Below are 17,616 nucleotides of genomic sequence, written 5' to 3' on the forward strand. Positions count from 1 at the left end.
TTTTAGGTCCAGTATAGGCCGTACTGTACCGTCCTTCTTTGGAACAATGAACAGGTTTGAAAAAAAACCTTGAAACATTTCGCTCTGAGGGACCGGGATAATAACTCAGTCATCTTTTAGAGAGCTTATGGCTTAGAAGAACTTTGATGCCTTTGCCCTGGGAGGAGTAGACAGGAAAAAACGATTTGTTGGGAGAGAGGAGATTTCTATCTTGTATCCGGAGGACACTAGGTCGTGGACCCATTCGTCGTAAACGATCGAGAGCCACACGTCGCTGAAGGAGAGCAGGCGGCCGCCTACTTTGAGGGTGTCCCCCGGATACCACGAGTCGTCATTGTGTGGGAGATCTGCCCGGTCTGGACCCCCTGGATCCTGACTGCCTAGGCCTGCCTCTCCATGAAGGGGAAGGTTTGTAAGAGGTCTGGGGACCTCTATCCCTACGTTGTGCCCAGCCGGGTCCAGAAGATGTGGAAGTAGGGGACCAATTTGAGTTGGAACGAAAAAAATCGGGACAGAGCCTGCTGTTGCTGGTTCCAAAAGGGTCGAAAGGGTCTCTGTTGTGGGAGAAATTTACTCTTCCCTCCAGTGGCGTCGGAAATTAATTGATCGAGTTTTTCGCCAAAAAGGCGACCGCTCTGATATGGTAAAGAAGTCAATGACTTTTTGGAAGCAGAATCCGCACGCCAGTCCCTGAGCCATAAGGACCTCCGAACGGTGATGGCGTTTGCTGCTGCTTGAGAAGCGCAGTCAGTGGCATCCAGAGACGCGGTCACTAGAAATTCCCTAGCTCTGGCTATGCACCTGGCTCCAGGAGAGGTAAATAGAGGGCTACTCCATGTGGTCGCCTGCTATGGAGGGGGGGGAGATCGGAACGCGAAGGAACCGTCGCCCGTAAAGTGAGCTCAGGGCTGGCATCCAACGGTGCAGGAAAGGGTACGGGGAGGGACGCTCCGCTGCGTTCTTGCCTGTTGATGGTTCGGGGGAGATCGGAACCTAGAAAGGGTCCGTCGCCCCCATTCGCTCCGTTAAGGGAAAAATAGAATAAAAATAAAAACGTTGGGGTCTGAAAGCAGACCCAAGTGCCTCCTACAGACACTAAGCAAGAACTGGTTCACTTGGAGCCAGCACGAGGGTGTATACTGCAGGGAAGGAGCTATTCTTTCTGTATTGTCCTCCTAGTGGAAGCAGCATAACACCCATGGTCTTGTGTTCCCCAATGAGGCGTAGGAGAAATAGGGATTTTGTTTACTCACCGTAAAATCCTTTTCTCCGAGCCAATCATTGGGGGACACAGGACCATGGGTGTTATGCTGCTGCTACTAGGAGGACACTAAGTTAACACAGAGAGATTAACTCCTCCCCTGCAGTATACACCCTCTCACTGGACAATATTCAACCAGTTCGGTAGAAAAGCAGTAGTAGTATTAAACAAAAGACAATAAAAAAAAAAACTATGTCAAACCACGAAGTAACAACAAGCCAAAAGGCTAACAGGGTGGGTGCTGTGTCCCCCAAGGATTTTACGGTGAGTACACAAAAATCCCTATTTCTCCTATGCCTCATTGGGGGACACAGAACCATGGGATGTCCTAAAGCAGTCCCTGGGTGGGGAGTAACATAGCTGCTGTTACCCCATGTACCATAGGCTTACAGCTAAGGTACTACTACCGACTGCAGAATGTGCCTGCCAAGGGCAGCGTCTGCAGAAGAAAAGGATTGAATGTGGTAATGCTTTGTAAAAGTATGCAAGCTGGACCAAGTCGTAGCTTTGCAGACCTGTTGTGCTGATGCCTGGTGCCGAATGGCCCAAGAGGCGCCCACTGACCGAGTAGAATGGGCCGTAATCCCTGCTGGGATAGGAGCACCCTTGACACGATATGATTCCTGAATAGCCGATCGGCTATTGGCTAGAGTTGCCTTGGAAGCGGGAAAACCCTTCCGTTGTCCCTCTGGAAGCACGAACAGGACATCTGACTTGCAGAAGGGAGCCGTCCGTGAGACGTACCATCGAAGAGCCCTAACCACATCAAGAGTGTGCAGAGCTTTCTCAACTCGATGGACTGGTGCCGGACAGAATGAAGGCAGAATAATCTCTTCGTTGAGGTGAAAAGAAGAGACGACCTTGGGTAGAAACGAGGGGGAAATCCTCAAAACTACCTTATCCGGATGGAAAATCAGAAACTGGGTCAGCAGGAAAGAGTCGCCAACTCCGAAAATCGCCTGATTGACGTAATAGCCACTAGAAAAACCACGTTCCAGGAAAGGAAGGTCAGAGAGACGTCCTGCAGTGGCTCGAAAGGGGCCTCCTGAAGAGCTCCAAGGACCAAAGTGAGATCCCATGGATCCAAAGGCATTTTATAGGGAGGCGCCACACGGGAAACTCCCTGAATGAACGTCTTAACCGGTAATCTGGTGGGAATTTTTCATTGGAAAAGGACTGACAATGCTGACACTTGTCCCTTGAGGGAGCTAAGTGCGAGACCCGAATCTAGTCCTGATTGGAGAAATTCCAATATAGAAGGGATGGAAAATACCAGAGGGGATCGATCGCGAGCGTTGCACCACGCAAAGAAGATGCGCCAGGTACGATGATAAATGCGCATGGACACGGGCTTCCTAGCCCTAATCATGGTGCAGGATACCTCAGGGGAGAATCCAGCTTGGGCTAGAATCCAGGATTCAATGGCCACGCCGTCAAAGACAGGGCCCCGGAGTTCTGGTGGTAAATCGGGCCCTGTGAGAGAAGATCCATGCGATCTGGAAGCCGCCAGGGGACGTCGGCGACCAGCTGGACCAGTTCCGCGTACCATGCCCGGCGTGGCCACTCCAGCGCAACTAGGATCACTGGTACCCCCTCTGTCAAAGAAGATGCGCCAGGTACGATGATAAATGCACATGGACACGGGCTTCCTAGCCCTAATCATGGTGCAGGATACCTCAGGGGAGAATCCAGCTTGGGCTAGAATCCAGGATTCAATGGCCACGCCGTCAAAGACAGGGCCCCGGAGTTCTGGTGGTAAATCGGGCCCTGTGAGAGAAGATCCATGCGATCTGGAAGCCGCCAGGGGACGTCGGCGACCAGCTGGACCAGTTCCGCGTACCATGCCCGGCGTGGCCACTCCAGCGCAACTAGGATCACTGGTACCCCCTCTGTCTTGATCTTCTTGATGTCCCTCGGTAGCAGGGGGAGAGGAGGAAAAATGTACGGAAGGCGGAATTGATGCCACGGTAGGCTCCGATGGTGCGTGGATTGTGTGATCGGGCAATGAACTGGGGGACCTTGTTGATTAGCCTGGAGGCCATGAGGTCCACATCCGGGGTCCCCCAGAGATGACAAAGCTGCTGAAAAACTTCCGGGTGGAGGGATCACTCGCCAGAGGCGAGACCCTGGCAACTGAGGAAGTCAGCCGCCCAATTCTCCACACCTGGTATGTGGATCACCGAGATTGGTGAATGGTTGCACTCGGCCCAGCGGAGGATGTAGGTCACTTTGAGCATGGCCGTCTTGCTGCGGGTTCCCCCTTGACGGTTGATGTACGCCACCGCTGTGGCGTTGTCAGACTGGATTCTGACGGGGTGACCCGCGAGGAGGTGGTGAAAACGGATCAAAGCTAGTCTGATCGCTCATATTTCCAGGATATTGATGGGGAGATGCGACTCTCGAGTGGATCACCGCCCCTGAGCTGTGTGATGACTGAAGACTGCACCCCAACCCAAAAGGTTGGCATCGGTGGTCACCACCAGCCAGCGTACTGGGAGAAAAGACTTCCCCTGGTTCAGGGAGGACTTCAGCAACCACCACCTGAGAGAGTCTGCCTGACCTGCCGAGACAGACGCAAACGACGGTCGAGAGAAGCCGGGTTACTGTTCCATGCCGACAGCAGCGCATGTTGTAAGGGGCGGAGGTGGAACTGCGCAAATGGAATCGCTTCCATGGCTGCTACCATCTTCCCGAGAATGCGCATGCTGAAACGAATGGAGTGAGAGACTGGGCGGGAGAGACTGCGTGCTCCCTGCTGCAAGGCCAAGGCTTTTTCTGGTGGGAGAAGAACCAAGCCGAGGGAAGTGTCCAGTGTCATTCCCAGGAAAGAAATCCGCTGGGCTGGGACCGGGAAGATTTTTAGAAGCTTATCTTCCAACCCAGGCGAGAAAGAGAATCCACCGTGATGTTGACGGACTCCTTGCAGGCTGGATATGATGGGCCTTTTATCAGTAAGTCGTCCAGGTACGGAGGTACCACCACTCCCCGGGCATGAAGGATAGCCATGACGGCTGCCATGACCTTGGTGAATACTCTGGGAGCGGTGGCGAGGCCGAAGGGTAAGGCCACAAATTGGAAGTGTTCCTTGCGAAAAGTGAAGCGAAGGAACTGTTGATGAGGAGGGAAAATTGGGATATGGAGGTAGGCATCCTTGATGTCTATGGATGCTAGGAACTCTCCCTTTTCCATGGATGCGACGACAGAGTGGAGGGACTCCATTCTTAAGCGTTGAATTTTGACAAAGCGGTTCAGAAGCTTTAGGTCCAGTATCGGACGGAGTGATCCGTCCTTCTTTGGGACCACAAATAGGTTCGAGTAAAACCCCTTGAACCTTTGGTCTAGGGGAACCAGAATGATGACTCCATCCCCTTGTAGAGCCGTTATGGCCCGGAGAAAGGCCGTTGTCTTTGATTTGGGCAGACATGACTGGAAAAAACGTGTCGGGGGGAGGGGAAGAAAACTATTTTGTATCCGGAGGACACCAGTTCTCTGACTCATTCGTCGTGAACGATCGAGAGCCAGGCCTGGCAGAACGAAAGCAAACGGCCACCTACTTTGTCCATGTCCTCCGGATGGTGCAACGAGTCATTGAGTGGAAGATCTAAGGGGTCTGGATCCCTTGTGTTCAGATGGCCTCGGTCTGTGTTTCCAGCTACGGTTAGGCCTGAATGAGACCTGGGAGCCTCTGTCTCCGCGCGAAACTCGCCCTGATCCGGAGGAGGCAGACGACCAATTGGAGTTGTTGCGAAAAGGCGGGAATCGGGGTTGTTGTTGATACCGAAACGGCCGAGTAGGCTTTTGTTGAGGAAGAAATTTACTCTTTCCTCCGGTGGCGTCGGAGATAGTTTGGTCCAACTTTTCACCGAATAAGCGACCAGCTTGGTAGGGCAGAGATGTCAATGATTTTTTGGAAGCAGAATCTGCTCGCTAATCTCTGAGCCACAGGGCTCTTCTGATGGAGATTGCATTGGCGGCTGCTTGCGCAGTGCAATTGGCCGCATCTATTGAGGCGTTAACCACAAAGTCCCCAGCTTGGGCTAATTGGTTAGCCAAGTTGATCGCCTCTGGAGGTAGATTACCATCCTGGATGGTTGTGGTCAGCACCTCAGCCCAAGCAACCATAGCCTTAGCCACTCAATTAGTGGCAAAGGATGGAAAAAGTGATGCTCCTGTAGCCTCTGAGACAGAGCGATCCAGGTAATCAATTTGACGGTCAGAGGGGTTTTTGACTGAAGAACCGTCAGACAAAGAAAGGAGCGTTTTGGAGGCAAGATGCGATACGGTAGGGTCCACCGAGGGAGACTGTAGCCAGTCCTTTATTAGTTCCTGAGCAAAGGGGTATTTGGACTCAATAGACTTTTGACTTGCGAGTCGTTTATCGGGCCGGTCCCTGTGTTTCTGGACAATGTCCTTAAACTTAGGGTGAGTGACGAATACTTTTTGGACACGTTTTTTCCTTTTAAAAGACACCGCATGTTCCTGAGTGGATGCGGATTCCTCGTCCACCTTCAGGGTCTTGTTGACCGCCTCAATAAGAGAGTCAAGCTTCTCTTGGGAAATCGAAGAATCCTGGACTAAAGATGCATCGGACTCGGATTCAGAGTCATGTGCATTACGGTTCTCAGGAGAAGGGGAACGAGAATTCGAGCTAGCGGAAGCCGAAGCACAAGCCCGGCCATGCTCAGGGGATGCAACATGGGTCCGTTTTCTGGAGCCCTGTCTTAGAGATCGAGTACGCCCCCTGCTGGTGGACGGATCCGTACAGTCGCCAGAGTCCTCTGTGGTAGGCAAAATGGCGTTCTGACTTAGAGAGGGACCCCGGAGAGAATCTATTGCCATGGCTAGGGAATCCATAGAACGTGACAGGGAAGCGGCCCACTCAGGGGGACTAGGCTCCGCAGGATCAGGGGCGGCATTGGTGGTGGCACGAGGCGGCTGCACACAGGCCGGATCACAATCTGCACATAAAGGGGTATTGTGAGCTCGGAGCAAGGCAGTATTTGTAATACTGGCACATGAGGTAAAAACCACTGTGTGCTTTTGTTGACCTTTTTGGCCTCTTTGAGGAGAGATATAGTGTGTCTTTAAAAGGTAAGGGCCAGATAGGCAGGGTATGCACTGTCAGCGATGGGGTTAAGCTCTGTGAGTACAGCTTACCCACGGTCCTGTGCCTGTGTCCCCAGGGAGGAATAAGACAGCAGAAGAGATGGCGCCTTCAGAGCTGTCAGTCGGTCAGCGTTTGCGGCCCCTAGGGAAGTGTAGTGCCAAGATGGCCCCCGAGATTTGCGGGCACTTCTCGTTCCAAACGAGAAGCGCCGAGATAGTGGGCGGAGCTTCGGCAGTGGGCGGACCGCGGCCTAGTCCGGCTGAAAAGCCGGTGACTAAATTTTCAGAGCTTGTCGGCGATGCGCGCCAGCAGGCCGCGGCGGAGCACCGGCTGACCGCCGCTGGCATCCGGCCAGTGGCACCTCTCACCAGGACCGCACCTTCCGACGCAGGTAATGCGAGAAAGGAACATACTCACAACCAGGCACCTCTCCCAGTTGGTGCAGGAATGCAGCGCCTCCTTTGTTGCGTGGGTGTGAGCTCAATCCATCCTCCCTGGTCGGGGGATGGAGAGGATCCTCCATCCATCTTCACCACAGCATGGGACTTACAGAATTCGTGGGGACTGCAGTGACGCTGTCAGGTGGGGCCTTCAGTGACATGTGTTAGGGCCCAGGAGGGAGACATAAGAGCCAAAACTCTACGTGCGCGCCGTCTGACATGTGGGGAGATCGGGTCCATAGAAGAACCGTCGCCCAGGCATAGATTAGGCGTGCCCCAGACGTCGCAGGAGAGGGACGGGGGAGGTATACTCCGCGTGCTCGCCTGTTGATGGTTCGGGGGAGAGCGGACTACTGAAAGGAATCCGTCGCCCCCTTCACTCCGTTAATTTAAAAATAAAGATTTACAGAAAATGAAAAAGAAAATAAAAAACGTTGGGGTTTGAAACAGACCCAAGTGCCTCCTACAGACACTAAGCAAGAACTGGTTGAATATTGCCCAGTGGGAGGGTGTATACTGCAGGGGAGGAGTTAATCTTTCTGTGTTAACTTAATGTCCTCCTAGTGGCAGCAGCATAACACCCATGGTCCTGTGTCCCCCAATGAGGCGTAGGAGAAAAAGTATTATCACAATACGTGCTAATAAAAATTGTTTATAAATAATCGCATGCCAAATCCCCCAAAAGCAGAGGAAAATGGGACAAATAACTGATTTTGGTGGGCCTGGCAGACGATATAATATATAAATGGGGACCACGACTTCCCAATGGATGAAGTCTATGGTGATAAGGTTTAGGCATTCTGAATTGAAGAGCCACCACCAGAGGAGTCGGGCAGGAGCTTTCTCACATTAGCAATTGGAGAACACATGCACGCTCAGTTTACCCAAGAGTGCATAAGTATGGAGGGTCGGTAAAGATCGTTGTTGGGCAAAAAGCCACCCCATACACATTAGGTATGACTAGGGCCATTGTACCCATAACGAGTAATCATCGCTGGCTTATTTTGGACTGACCAATAAACTTTCATACTCGTTCAAAAACAACGGGTTGAACAATGTTGAATTTTTTTTTTCAGTCCAAAAATCAGCACTGGCTGCATAAAAATCCAATATTGGCCAATTGGCTGTGATGTGTTTTGGTGACAAGGATCAATGATCGCTTGTTGACCAGTTTTCATATACTGTGTATAGGGGTCCTTTATGGAGTTGTCCAGACTTAGGACCAAAATTTGCAGTTGTTTTTAGAATGACCAGAGGTTTCGTCCAATATCTTTAAATCACTCACCTGACTGTGCCAGCTCTGATTTGGAAGTGCCATGTGGTGACGTAGTGTAGCGCCATCTAGTCTCAGAGCCACCAGGAATTCCTGCAAAAAGCAGACACATGTATAGTTAGATAATGGAGTCCTCAAAGACATATTTCCAAAATTAATTTTTTACTGTGACATGCTACAAGTGTTGTCATCTACATGTGCGGCTTTTGTTTTCTCACACAACTCCAGTTTCACCCCTCTGCCCTGTGACGTATTATTTTAGGACATAAGAAATTCATTCTCAAAAGCATTGCCCACCTTATTACTTATGGGTGCTCTGTCAAAACGACAGGAATCAGAGGTATCATCATTCCTGGACATTTAATCCCTTACATATCATGGCCAACATCTATAATAGGCAAAACCGTATGCTTTCTTCTTGTGATTTTGTAATGTGAACCCAGTTTGTGGCAGAAAACCTTGAAAAAAATCCATGTGGTGATCAATACCCCAACAGAGGCACTCAGGCCCAACATAGGCACAAACCAGATAGGGTGCCGTGTCCCCCAATGAGAGCGCCAAGAAACTGATTTTACGGTGAGTAAAAAAAACGTTCGTTCTTTATCACTTCATTTGGGGACACAGGTAACCATGGGACAACCTAAAGCAGTCCAAAGGAAGGCAACAAGCTATCATGCTCCAAACTGATTTGGCAACAGACGACCGCCGCTTGTAGCACCTTTCTACCTAGGCCAGCATCAGCTGAGGCATAGGTATGTACCCTGTAAAATTTTGTGAATGTATGAAGGGATGACAAGGTAGCGGCCTTACAAATGTGAGTTGCAGAGGCCTGGTGGCAAAGGGCTCATGAGGCCCCCACTGCATGAGTGGAGTGAGCCCTCACTCTGGAGGAGGTGGTCTATTCTTAACTCGGTATTATGCCTCTATTATAGCAGAGCGGATCCAGTAGGCGATAATAGACTTGGAGGCAGGGAGTCCCTTACGATGACCCTCAGAATGACAAGACATCCGAACGTCTAAAGGATGCTGTTCTTGAGAGATATATTCGAAAGGCTCTGACTAGGAACAGCTTGTGGAGAGACTTTCCAGGGAATGGACAGGGTACGGGCAGAAGGAACGAAGGACAATATCCTCATTGATACGGAATGGGGAGACTACCTCAGGAAGGAATGAAGGAACTGGTCATTGGATCACCTTGTCCTGGTGGAAGACGAGGAAAGGAGAGAAGAGAGCTGCTAATTCTGAGACCAGTCTGATTGAAATGATCACAACCAAAAAGGCCACCTTCCAGAAGAGAAGCGAAGATGCGATGTTCTGAATGGGTTCGAAGGGGGTCCCTGAAGAAAGCTCAAAACTAGGTTAAGGTCACACGGTCTACAGGGGGACGATATAGTGGCACAAGGAAAGCAACTCCTTGAAGGAAGGTCTGGACCTGGGGACGAGAGGCCAAATTCCATTTAAACAGAATTGAGAGCGCGGAGGCCTGACCCTTGAGTTTACTAAGAGACAAACAGGATTCTAGCCCTGATTGTAGGAATGCCAGTCTGGAAGTAAGGGAAAAAGGCATGGGAGCTGTGTGGCTGCCTACACATCAGCGAAAGAAGGCCTTCCAAGTCTCATGATAAATGCGTGAAGACAAGGATTTCCTTGCCTTGATCATGGTCTGTATGACCTGGGAAAAGAAGTTTGCCTCCCTCAGGACTGAGGATTGAACGGCCATGTCATTAAATTGAGAGACCAAGAATTCTGGTGGAAGACGTGACTCAGAGAGTAGGTTTGATCGGTCTGGGAGTTTCCACAGTACATCTGCGAGTAGGTTGACTAACTCCGCATATCAGGCTCTTCTGGGTCAGTATGGTGCCACAAAGATGACTGGAACTCCTTCCGTCCTGATCTTCTTGACGAGTCTCGGGATCAGGGGAAGAGGCAGAAAAAAGTACGGAAGTTGAACCGGAGACCATGGAATAACCAGGGCGTCGTAACCAACTGCCAGGGAGTCGCGAGACCTGGCCTTGAAATGAGGGACCTTGCGATTCATCCGAGACACCATCAGATCGACATCAAGAGTGCCCCATCTCTCACAGATCTGTTTGAACAAATTGGTGTTGAGGGATCTCTCGCCCGAGGAAAGTCTGTGGCGACGTAGGAAGTCAACGGCCCAATTGTCCATGCCTGGAATGTGCACTGCTGATATCGCTAGCACATACCGCTCAGCTCAAGGCAGAATCAGTGAGACCTCCAACATGACGCACTCTCCGGGTGTCCCCTGGTTGTTTATGTATGCCACAGCCGTGGCGTTGTTGAATTGAATGTGTACTGGTCAACTCGCTTGAAAGTACTGCCAGTGGAGAAGAGAGAGGTAGATGGCTCTGATTTCCAGAAGGTTGATGGGAAGAGAGGTTTACAGAGAGTTACAGCGATCCTGAATTGTGTGTCGAAGGAAGACTGCTGCCCATCTGAGAAGACTTGCGTCTGTCATGACAACTTGCAAGTGGAAAGGGAGGAATTATCTTACATACTAAAAGGATACTCCATCATGCCAAAGATCGTCTCAATCGAAGTATGTGGCGATTCAGGTAAGAGATCCTTTGGTCCGATGCTGACAAGGAGGGCCAGTTGGAGGGGACTCTTCTGCAGAGTCGAAAACAGCGTGGTGATGGATGTCTTAAGAGAACGAATCCCCAGCGGAGTGCAGAGATCTTCTCCTCTGGAAGAAGGACTCTGGTGCGAGCGGTATCGAAAATCATGCCAAAGAATAATAGGCGCTAGCCTGGAATCAGAGAAGATTTTGAAGTGTTGACTACCCAGCCTAGACAGGTAAGAAAGTCCAGGGTGATCTGAAGACTTTCGCAACAGTCTCAGAAGGATGAGCCCTTGATCAGGAGAGGATTACTATCCCTTTGAAGAGAATAATGGCCATGATGGCCACCATAAACTTCGTGAACCCTCTGGGTGCAGAGCCCAGTCCAAAAGGGAGAGCTGTGAACTGGTAGCGCTCCTGCTGGACAGCCAAGTGGAGAAACCTCTGATGCGCCACGTAAATCGGAATGAGGAGATGGGCATCCTGGATGTCCACTGAGCAGAGAAACACCTCGGGGTCGATAGAGGCAGTCACCGAGCAGAGAGATTCCATTCTAAAATGACGGAGGTGCACCTGCCAGTTTAATAGCTTGAGATCCAGGATTGGACGAAGTGAGCCATCCTTCTTTGGGATCATGAAAATGATGGAAAAGAAATCTGACAAGCGTCCTTAAGAGGGAATGGGTACAATGACCCCTGTCAAGAGGAGAGAGGCATTAGCTGCAAAGAAACAAGGGACTTGAGCTGGGACTCTTGGAGGGCGAGACACAAACGTCTGTATGGTAGAGGATATCCTATCTTCCAGCCTGTGGTGCTGAGCTTCCTGACCCAGGGAGTCATCAACTACGAAGAGCCACACGTCGATGTAAAGAAGATGGTTACCCACCGTAAGAGGATTCCCAGGTGGGGGTGACTCATCATGCAGAAGAGACTGTATTGGATTGGGATTCCAAGAGTTTGGTAGAGCGACCATTTGGGAACCATAACTGTGCGGGTTTGAAGGACGGCTTCCTTCTCTCTCGCTGGGAGGAGGTCCTAGGGGAGGAGAAATGAAGAAAGACGAAACTGAAGATAACGTCTCCTGGTGCATGGACATTTAGGCTTAGACTGGGATATCCTCTTATCGCCGGTAGCGTTCGAGACGAACTGATCCAGCTTAGACTCTTTGGGTGATCCCTGGAAGGGGAGATTGGTAAGATACTTTTTGGATTCCAGGTCCACATGGCAGGCCTTCAGTCATAGAATTCTGGGTATGGCTACAATATTGCTAGCAACACAGGTGTAACAGCTGGCAGAGTCAAGAGACGCGGCGAACAAATAAATACCAGAGTGGGCAATCTAGTCTGCAAGATCAGCCACTTCATCAGGCAAGACCGCTGATAAGATGCCCTGCCAAAAGGGTTTTTCCCAGGCGAAAACCGACTAGGCTACCATGTGGAAGTGAAGGAGGGACAGAGAGGTGCCAGCAGCCTCAAATGGTGGACTTGGCTATTGCCTGAATTTGTCTGTCAGTGGAGTCCTTGAAAGAGGAACCATCAGGGAGTGACAGGATAGTTTTAGCAGACAGGCATGAGACTGGTGGTCCACGGCTGAGGATTCAGCCGATTTGCTGCAGAGATCAGGATCAAAAGGATATACAAGATATCCAACTGCTGGAGACATAACACCGCCGGAGTAAGGAAATTGGAAGGGGTGGGCCCAGACAATGAGCGTTCAAAAACCCGTGCTATAAGAAATGATTCTACTGCTCCCATGCGAGAGGAATCACACAAAAACCCTTGTGCATTGATTGGATAGCACACGAGGGGGAGGCGTGAACAAGCCCACCGGGAAATGAAACAAGCGCTCCCATAGGAGGGAAAGTATGCACATGAGCCCTTGCGTGCTGATTGGCTGGTGCGCACGAAAGGGGTGTGAATAACGTTGGGAATAAAGTTGAGGCCTTAGCGGATGGCCGCTGTAGCTTCCGGCGCGCTATGTCACCGGGATGCACCGGATATCCGCCCCGCGATTGCACAGACCCGAGTGACCAGACCTTCTACCGCATTCGTCGCCAGGGTGCACCGACCTCTCACGAGCGTACCCCGCACCTGTGAATACCCGGAGGCGGATCCCGTCACACCTCACTGGAGCACTCCTGCAACCTCAGCGCTCGCAGTCCCGGGACCTCATGTCGGCCAGAGCCTTTGTCCCAAGAGGCCTTTGCCTGCAGGGGGTTGCACCGACCTCCTGCCCGGTATTACCTTACCCTCTGGAAGGCATCCCGTCGTGGCCACCTTCCATATCCTTGGTAAGTCAAGTACCGCTCTCTTCTCGGGTTCCCACAAGGACAGGAAACCAAACTGATGTGGAGGAGAGGTACCACCCTTTTATTCAGCAGGTTTCCTGTCCTTGATGGGGGATACCCTCTCAGGTGGTCAAGTCATGGGAGATGGGGAAAAACCGGGGGCAAAATTTTGATGTAATTTTCGGTCTATCAGAAATCGTGTGCTGGAAGGTGGAGAGGAGCTGGACCCCCCACCGCCTTGAAGAGGGACTGTCGAGAAAGGGAGGTCCCGACTACTACTTCTCCATCGGTCGCCTATTATTGGGAAACCAGGGTGAGAAGTTACACCGCTACCCTGAAGAGAAGAACCTGAAATACAAGGGGAAAAGATTAATAGAACACAACAGGGTAACCTAAGGAGAAAAAAAAACAGATCTGGGATCAGATCCAGATCTGCCTACTACGGACACTAAGCTAAAACTGATGAGCTTTGCATTTGTCGGTGGGGTGTACACTGCTGAGTAGGAGCCAACTTTTTTTGCCTAGTGTCAACCTCCTAGCGACAGCAGCATACACTACTGGTTACCTGTGTCCCCAATGAAGCGATAAAGAGAGAGAAATGTACTTTCTATTGACAAATCTTTCACAGGTCAGAAGAAACTAAAAGGTAATGATTTCCAGTAGTTACCTTGGCGAGTCCCACATGCAGGAAATAATAAACTTTTACATTGAAAAAACTTTAAACTAATCTACACAGCAAGTTTATAAAAAACGTTTTTTCGCATATAGAAATGAGTTGCTTCTGAACAAGCTGTATATGTGAAAACACATAACTAAACCTCCTGATGCATCTTTAGTAGAAATGGTGCAAATTATTTTCACAGGACCTGATCCAAAGACCACGTCAGTAATCTGAGGGGACACCGAAAATTGCCTCGGACATGTTTGATTACCCGGCTTGACGCAGCATCACATTAGCAGAGATGCCGTCAGGTAAGAGGCAATTTGCAGGGTTCCTGTCTGGCAGCAACAGATCACAGACATGGGCAATGGATCAGGTCCTGCAAATCAAGTTGCGTCATCCCTAATTATTTTAAGCAATGATGCTAAGACTTAACCCTTTTACTTCTATGTTCTAAGTGTCTTTACTCGTCACTTTTATTGCTAAATTATTAGATCCAATCATACCTTCACATTCTTCACAAGATTGAGGTCAATTCGAACAGAAAGGGAGAGCATTTTGGGACTCCTGTCTTTTCGAGATCCAGATAGCTGGGCAGAGACCCCCTCTTCTGAAATGTATATAGTAGGGTTCAAGTTTTCAGGTTGTACAAAAATGGGAATTTCTAGTGCGCTTGGCGGTAAATAATCTTCTACGGAGGCTGCAAAGAATAAAGATCAACAGGAAAGATGTAAGAGGTCATGCAAGAACAGAATACATAAGAGACATGCAGACGCATTGCACAAAGGACTTCTCATCCTTTGCCATCTCTTGGAGACAAAACATTTATGGAAATATTCGCAGGCATGTTATGTGCTAGGTCACAGTGTATACCTTTGTGATAAAGTGATACTATGTCAGACTCAATACATAAATAGCTGAGGTCGGCGTTGCCTTTGTACTTTGAGACACTGAAAATCCGACCATTTTCAACATCCAGAATGGCTTCACCATGATGGCTCTCCTGCCTCTTGTTTACTTCATTCTATGGTATAGAAGGGAAAATAAAATAAGAAAGACACATTACTACAAATTGTCGCCCAATGGACCTAATCAAAATCATTCGGGCATGTCAAGTTTTCAGTAATATTTCATGACAAGGATATCCATGCATGACTTTATTGGAAACCTCAATAGTGTGAATTAGATAAAGGGCAATGAAAAATGTGACCTTGGCTTCGGTCCAAGCTGTAATCCGTCCTTTCAAAATTGTGATTGAAGCAGAGAAGAAGCTTTGTCCATCTTGAGACCCTTTTCTAAGTCTTGCAGTCTCGTCCACAGAGTAGAAATGGGAATCTTCATCTTCCGAGTCAGAGTCTGTGAATATTAAATCCGCAGTGTGATTGACAGAAAGATAAAGGATATACAAGAGGTACTTAAAGGCTTATTCGCTGCTTTATACATGGATATTGTCAGATAGCGCTTGTGAATACAAGTAATTATTCAGTTTACTGCCTATTAAAATTTTCAGCGCTTCTTGAGATATTAACACTTTTCCTTTGTTTACAGTTCGATATCCTGGAGACCGACCACTGTTGCTTGACAGCAGACTGGCGCAGAGCTTAAAAATGCTTTTCTATTGAGCTTGTAAGCACTGTTTTGATGCTGGCCAGGAACACTCTCTAACACACAACCACCTAATTCTGGCCAGCTATAGTGCAGCACTTACAAGCTAGTCATCAGCTGTGGTCGGTTTCCTAGGACACAAGCTATAAACAAAAGAAGAAAAAAGTGTTAATATATCTAGAATGGCAGCAAATTTGAACAGTCATTTGCAACAGTGCTTGTTTTACAAGTGCTACATATGAAAATGGGAATAATCCTTTGAAATATAAGAGTATTACAGTAGTAATCATGTTTTCAATAGGCTTACATCACGGATTTTGACTTTTAATAGCATGGACTGGCCATGGTCTGTGTTGCCGACATATATATATATATATATATATATATATATATATATATATATATATATATATATATATATATATATATATATATATATATATATATATATATATATATATATATATATATATACACACACACTATGGCACCATTATGACCTCTTCGTCGCTGTGCCCGTCGCTGATTGGTCGAGGCAACCTTTATGACATCCTCATCGCCATGGCAACCATTATGACATCATCGTCGCTGATTGGTCGAGGCCACCAATCAGACGCGGGATGTCTACGTCGATACTGTGCCCGTCGCTGATCTCTCTCTCTCTCACAACCCCCCCCCCCCCCCCCGATGCCACAATATCTCTCTCTCTCTCTCTCTCTCAGTTCGGTGCAAAAGCAGTAGGAGATCAATAGCAACATATAAACGTATAGCATGTCACATTATATAAGAGAGTATAAAAATATCAAAAGATAAAAACAAAGCATAAGCTAAGGGTGGGAGCTGTGTCCCCCAATGAATGGCTCGGAGAAAAGGATTTTACGGTGAGTACACAAAAATCCCTATTTCTCCTTCGCCTCATTGGGGGACACAGACCATGGGACGTCCCAAAGCAGTCCCTGGGTGGGGACATCATCAGATCAGGCCGTGTAACCGCTACTTACAAGTGCGCCACCGCGGCCTGCAAGGTCCGCCTGCCCCGACTCACATCTGTGGAAGTATGTGAATAAAAGTGCTTCAAGAATGTATGCGGACTGGAGGAGTTCACAAGCTTGCGGTCGTGCTTGCCGAAGTCTGGAGCCTAGAGCCCTCTGACAGGGAGATAGGCTGACATCTAGCTCGGAAGGACTCCTGGATGGAGAAAACAATCCACCAGGCTAACCTGGCCGAAGAAACGGCTAGACCCTTCCTGCGACTGTCAGGAAGCCTACTTACCATCGAGAAAGCCAAGTAAAGCGTCCAACCCTTGGCAGGACGCCATTCTCGAAACGAACCCACTCGAAGCACTCACTCCTTCCAGGTTATAGAGGATCCCTTCCGAGGTATGTGGATCGGAGCCGAAAGAGATGAGAGAACGATTCCCCTGCAACAGTGGGAATACAATACCACCTTGGCAACGAGGGAAGGGGATGTCCTGAGGGCAACCCTGCCTTGAGGTAATAAGGAAAAAAGACAGAGAACAGAACGTCGAGTTCCGAAGACTCAGGAGTACAAGAACGCAAAGAAAGAAGGGAAGAAAACTTCCCTGATAGTGAAGGCTGTCCGGGTCCAAAAAAGGAGACCACTGTAAAATGCCGAGGATCATTAGGGTCCCACGGATCTAACGGTACGCGGTAGGGAGGAACTACAGGTTAAGGCTCCCTGCAAGAAAGTCCATCTTCCCAGATTTGAGCATGCACTGCGATGGTCTTGAAAGTCAAGGCCAAACCATGAACCGGAGCACATAGGCGTTCAGCTTGGACGCCGTCTGACCTACATCTGGAGAAGTCTAGTGAAGGCAGATCCGATGGAAGACTTCCGAATGAAGTTCCCACTCACTAGAGGAGGAACCCTGACGGCTGAACATGTGTGCTGCCCAGAGCACTACTCCAGGGATATGTACTGTTGAGATCCCCGAATGAAAGATCTCGGCTCGTCAGAGAGAGAGAGGTGCCTGGGCCATGGCGCTTGACTGTGGGTAAACCGAAGACCAGCCTAAAGTCAGTGGGCCTGCTGCAGGATTAGACGTACCGTTCAGAACTCCAGGGAAAAGATCGGAAAAAGACTGGCCTTGGAATTCCCCAATGACCATTGGACCAGGAGAAGGCTCTGGGAGAGGAAGGAGCTCAGAGAATTCTCTCTGAAAGCCTGATAGATCTGCAGGAAAAAAGGGGGCAGCGAAGGAAACTGCTTCCATTGTCGTCCTTTTCCTCAGAACCCTCCTAGCGAATTGAATGAACCGAGGGAATGAGATATGAAGTGCGCAAGCTCTCTGTTGAAGAACCACGAGCTTGACTCGAGAGAGAAAAAACCATCCTGCGGGGCAGGATCATCCTGAAAAAAGGATCTGCTGAACTGGGAAAGAG

At 49.3% G+C, this 17,616-nt stretch overlaps 1 protein-coding gene across 1 annotated transcript in view; it reads right to left on the bottom strand.

Annotated features, from left to right (window-relative positions):
• ATG2A (autophagy related 2A) overlaps window positions 1-17,616 on the bottom strand; it is a 173,575-nt gene that overhangs the window by 51,777 nt on the left and 104,182 nt on the right. Inside the window, exons 20-23 of the mRNA XM_069738813.1 lie at window positions 14,820-14,965; window positions 14,483-14,633; window positions 14,116-14,309; window positions 8,094-8,174 (exon numbers count right to left, since the gene is read on the bottom strand). Coding sequence (XP_069594914.1) covers window positions 8,094-8,174; window positions 14,116-14,309; window positions 14,483-14,633; window positions 14,820-14,965 — 572 coding nt within the window. The remainder of the gene's footprint in view (window positions 1-8,093; window positions 8,175-14,115; window positions 14,310-14,482; window positions 14,634-14,819; window positions 14,966-17,616) is intronic.

This window comes from Ranitomeya imitator, chromosome 9 (assembly GCF_032444005.1).
Source record: "Ranitomeya imitator isolate aRanImi1 chromosome 9, aRanImi1.pri, whole genome shotgun sequence".
NCBI classification, from domain to species: domain Eukaryota; kingdom Metazoa; phylum Chordata; class Amphibia; order Anura; family Dendrobatidae; genus Ranitomeya; species Ranitomeya imitator.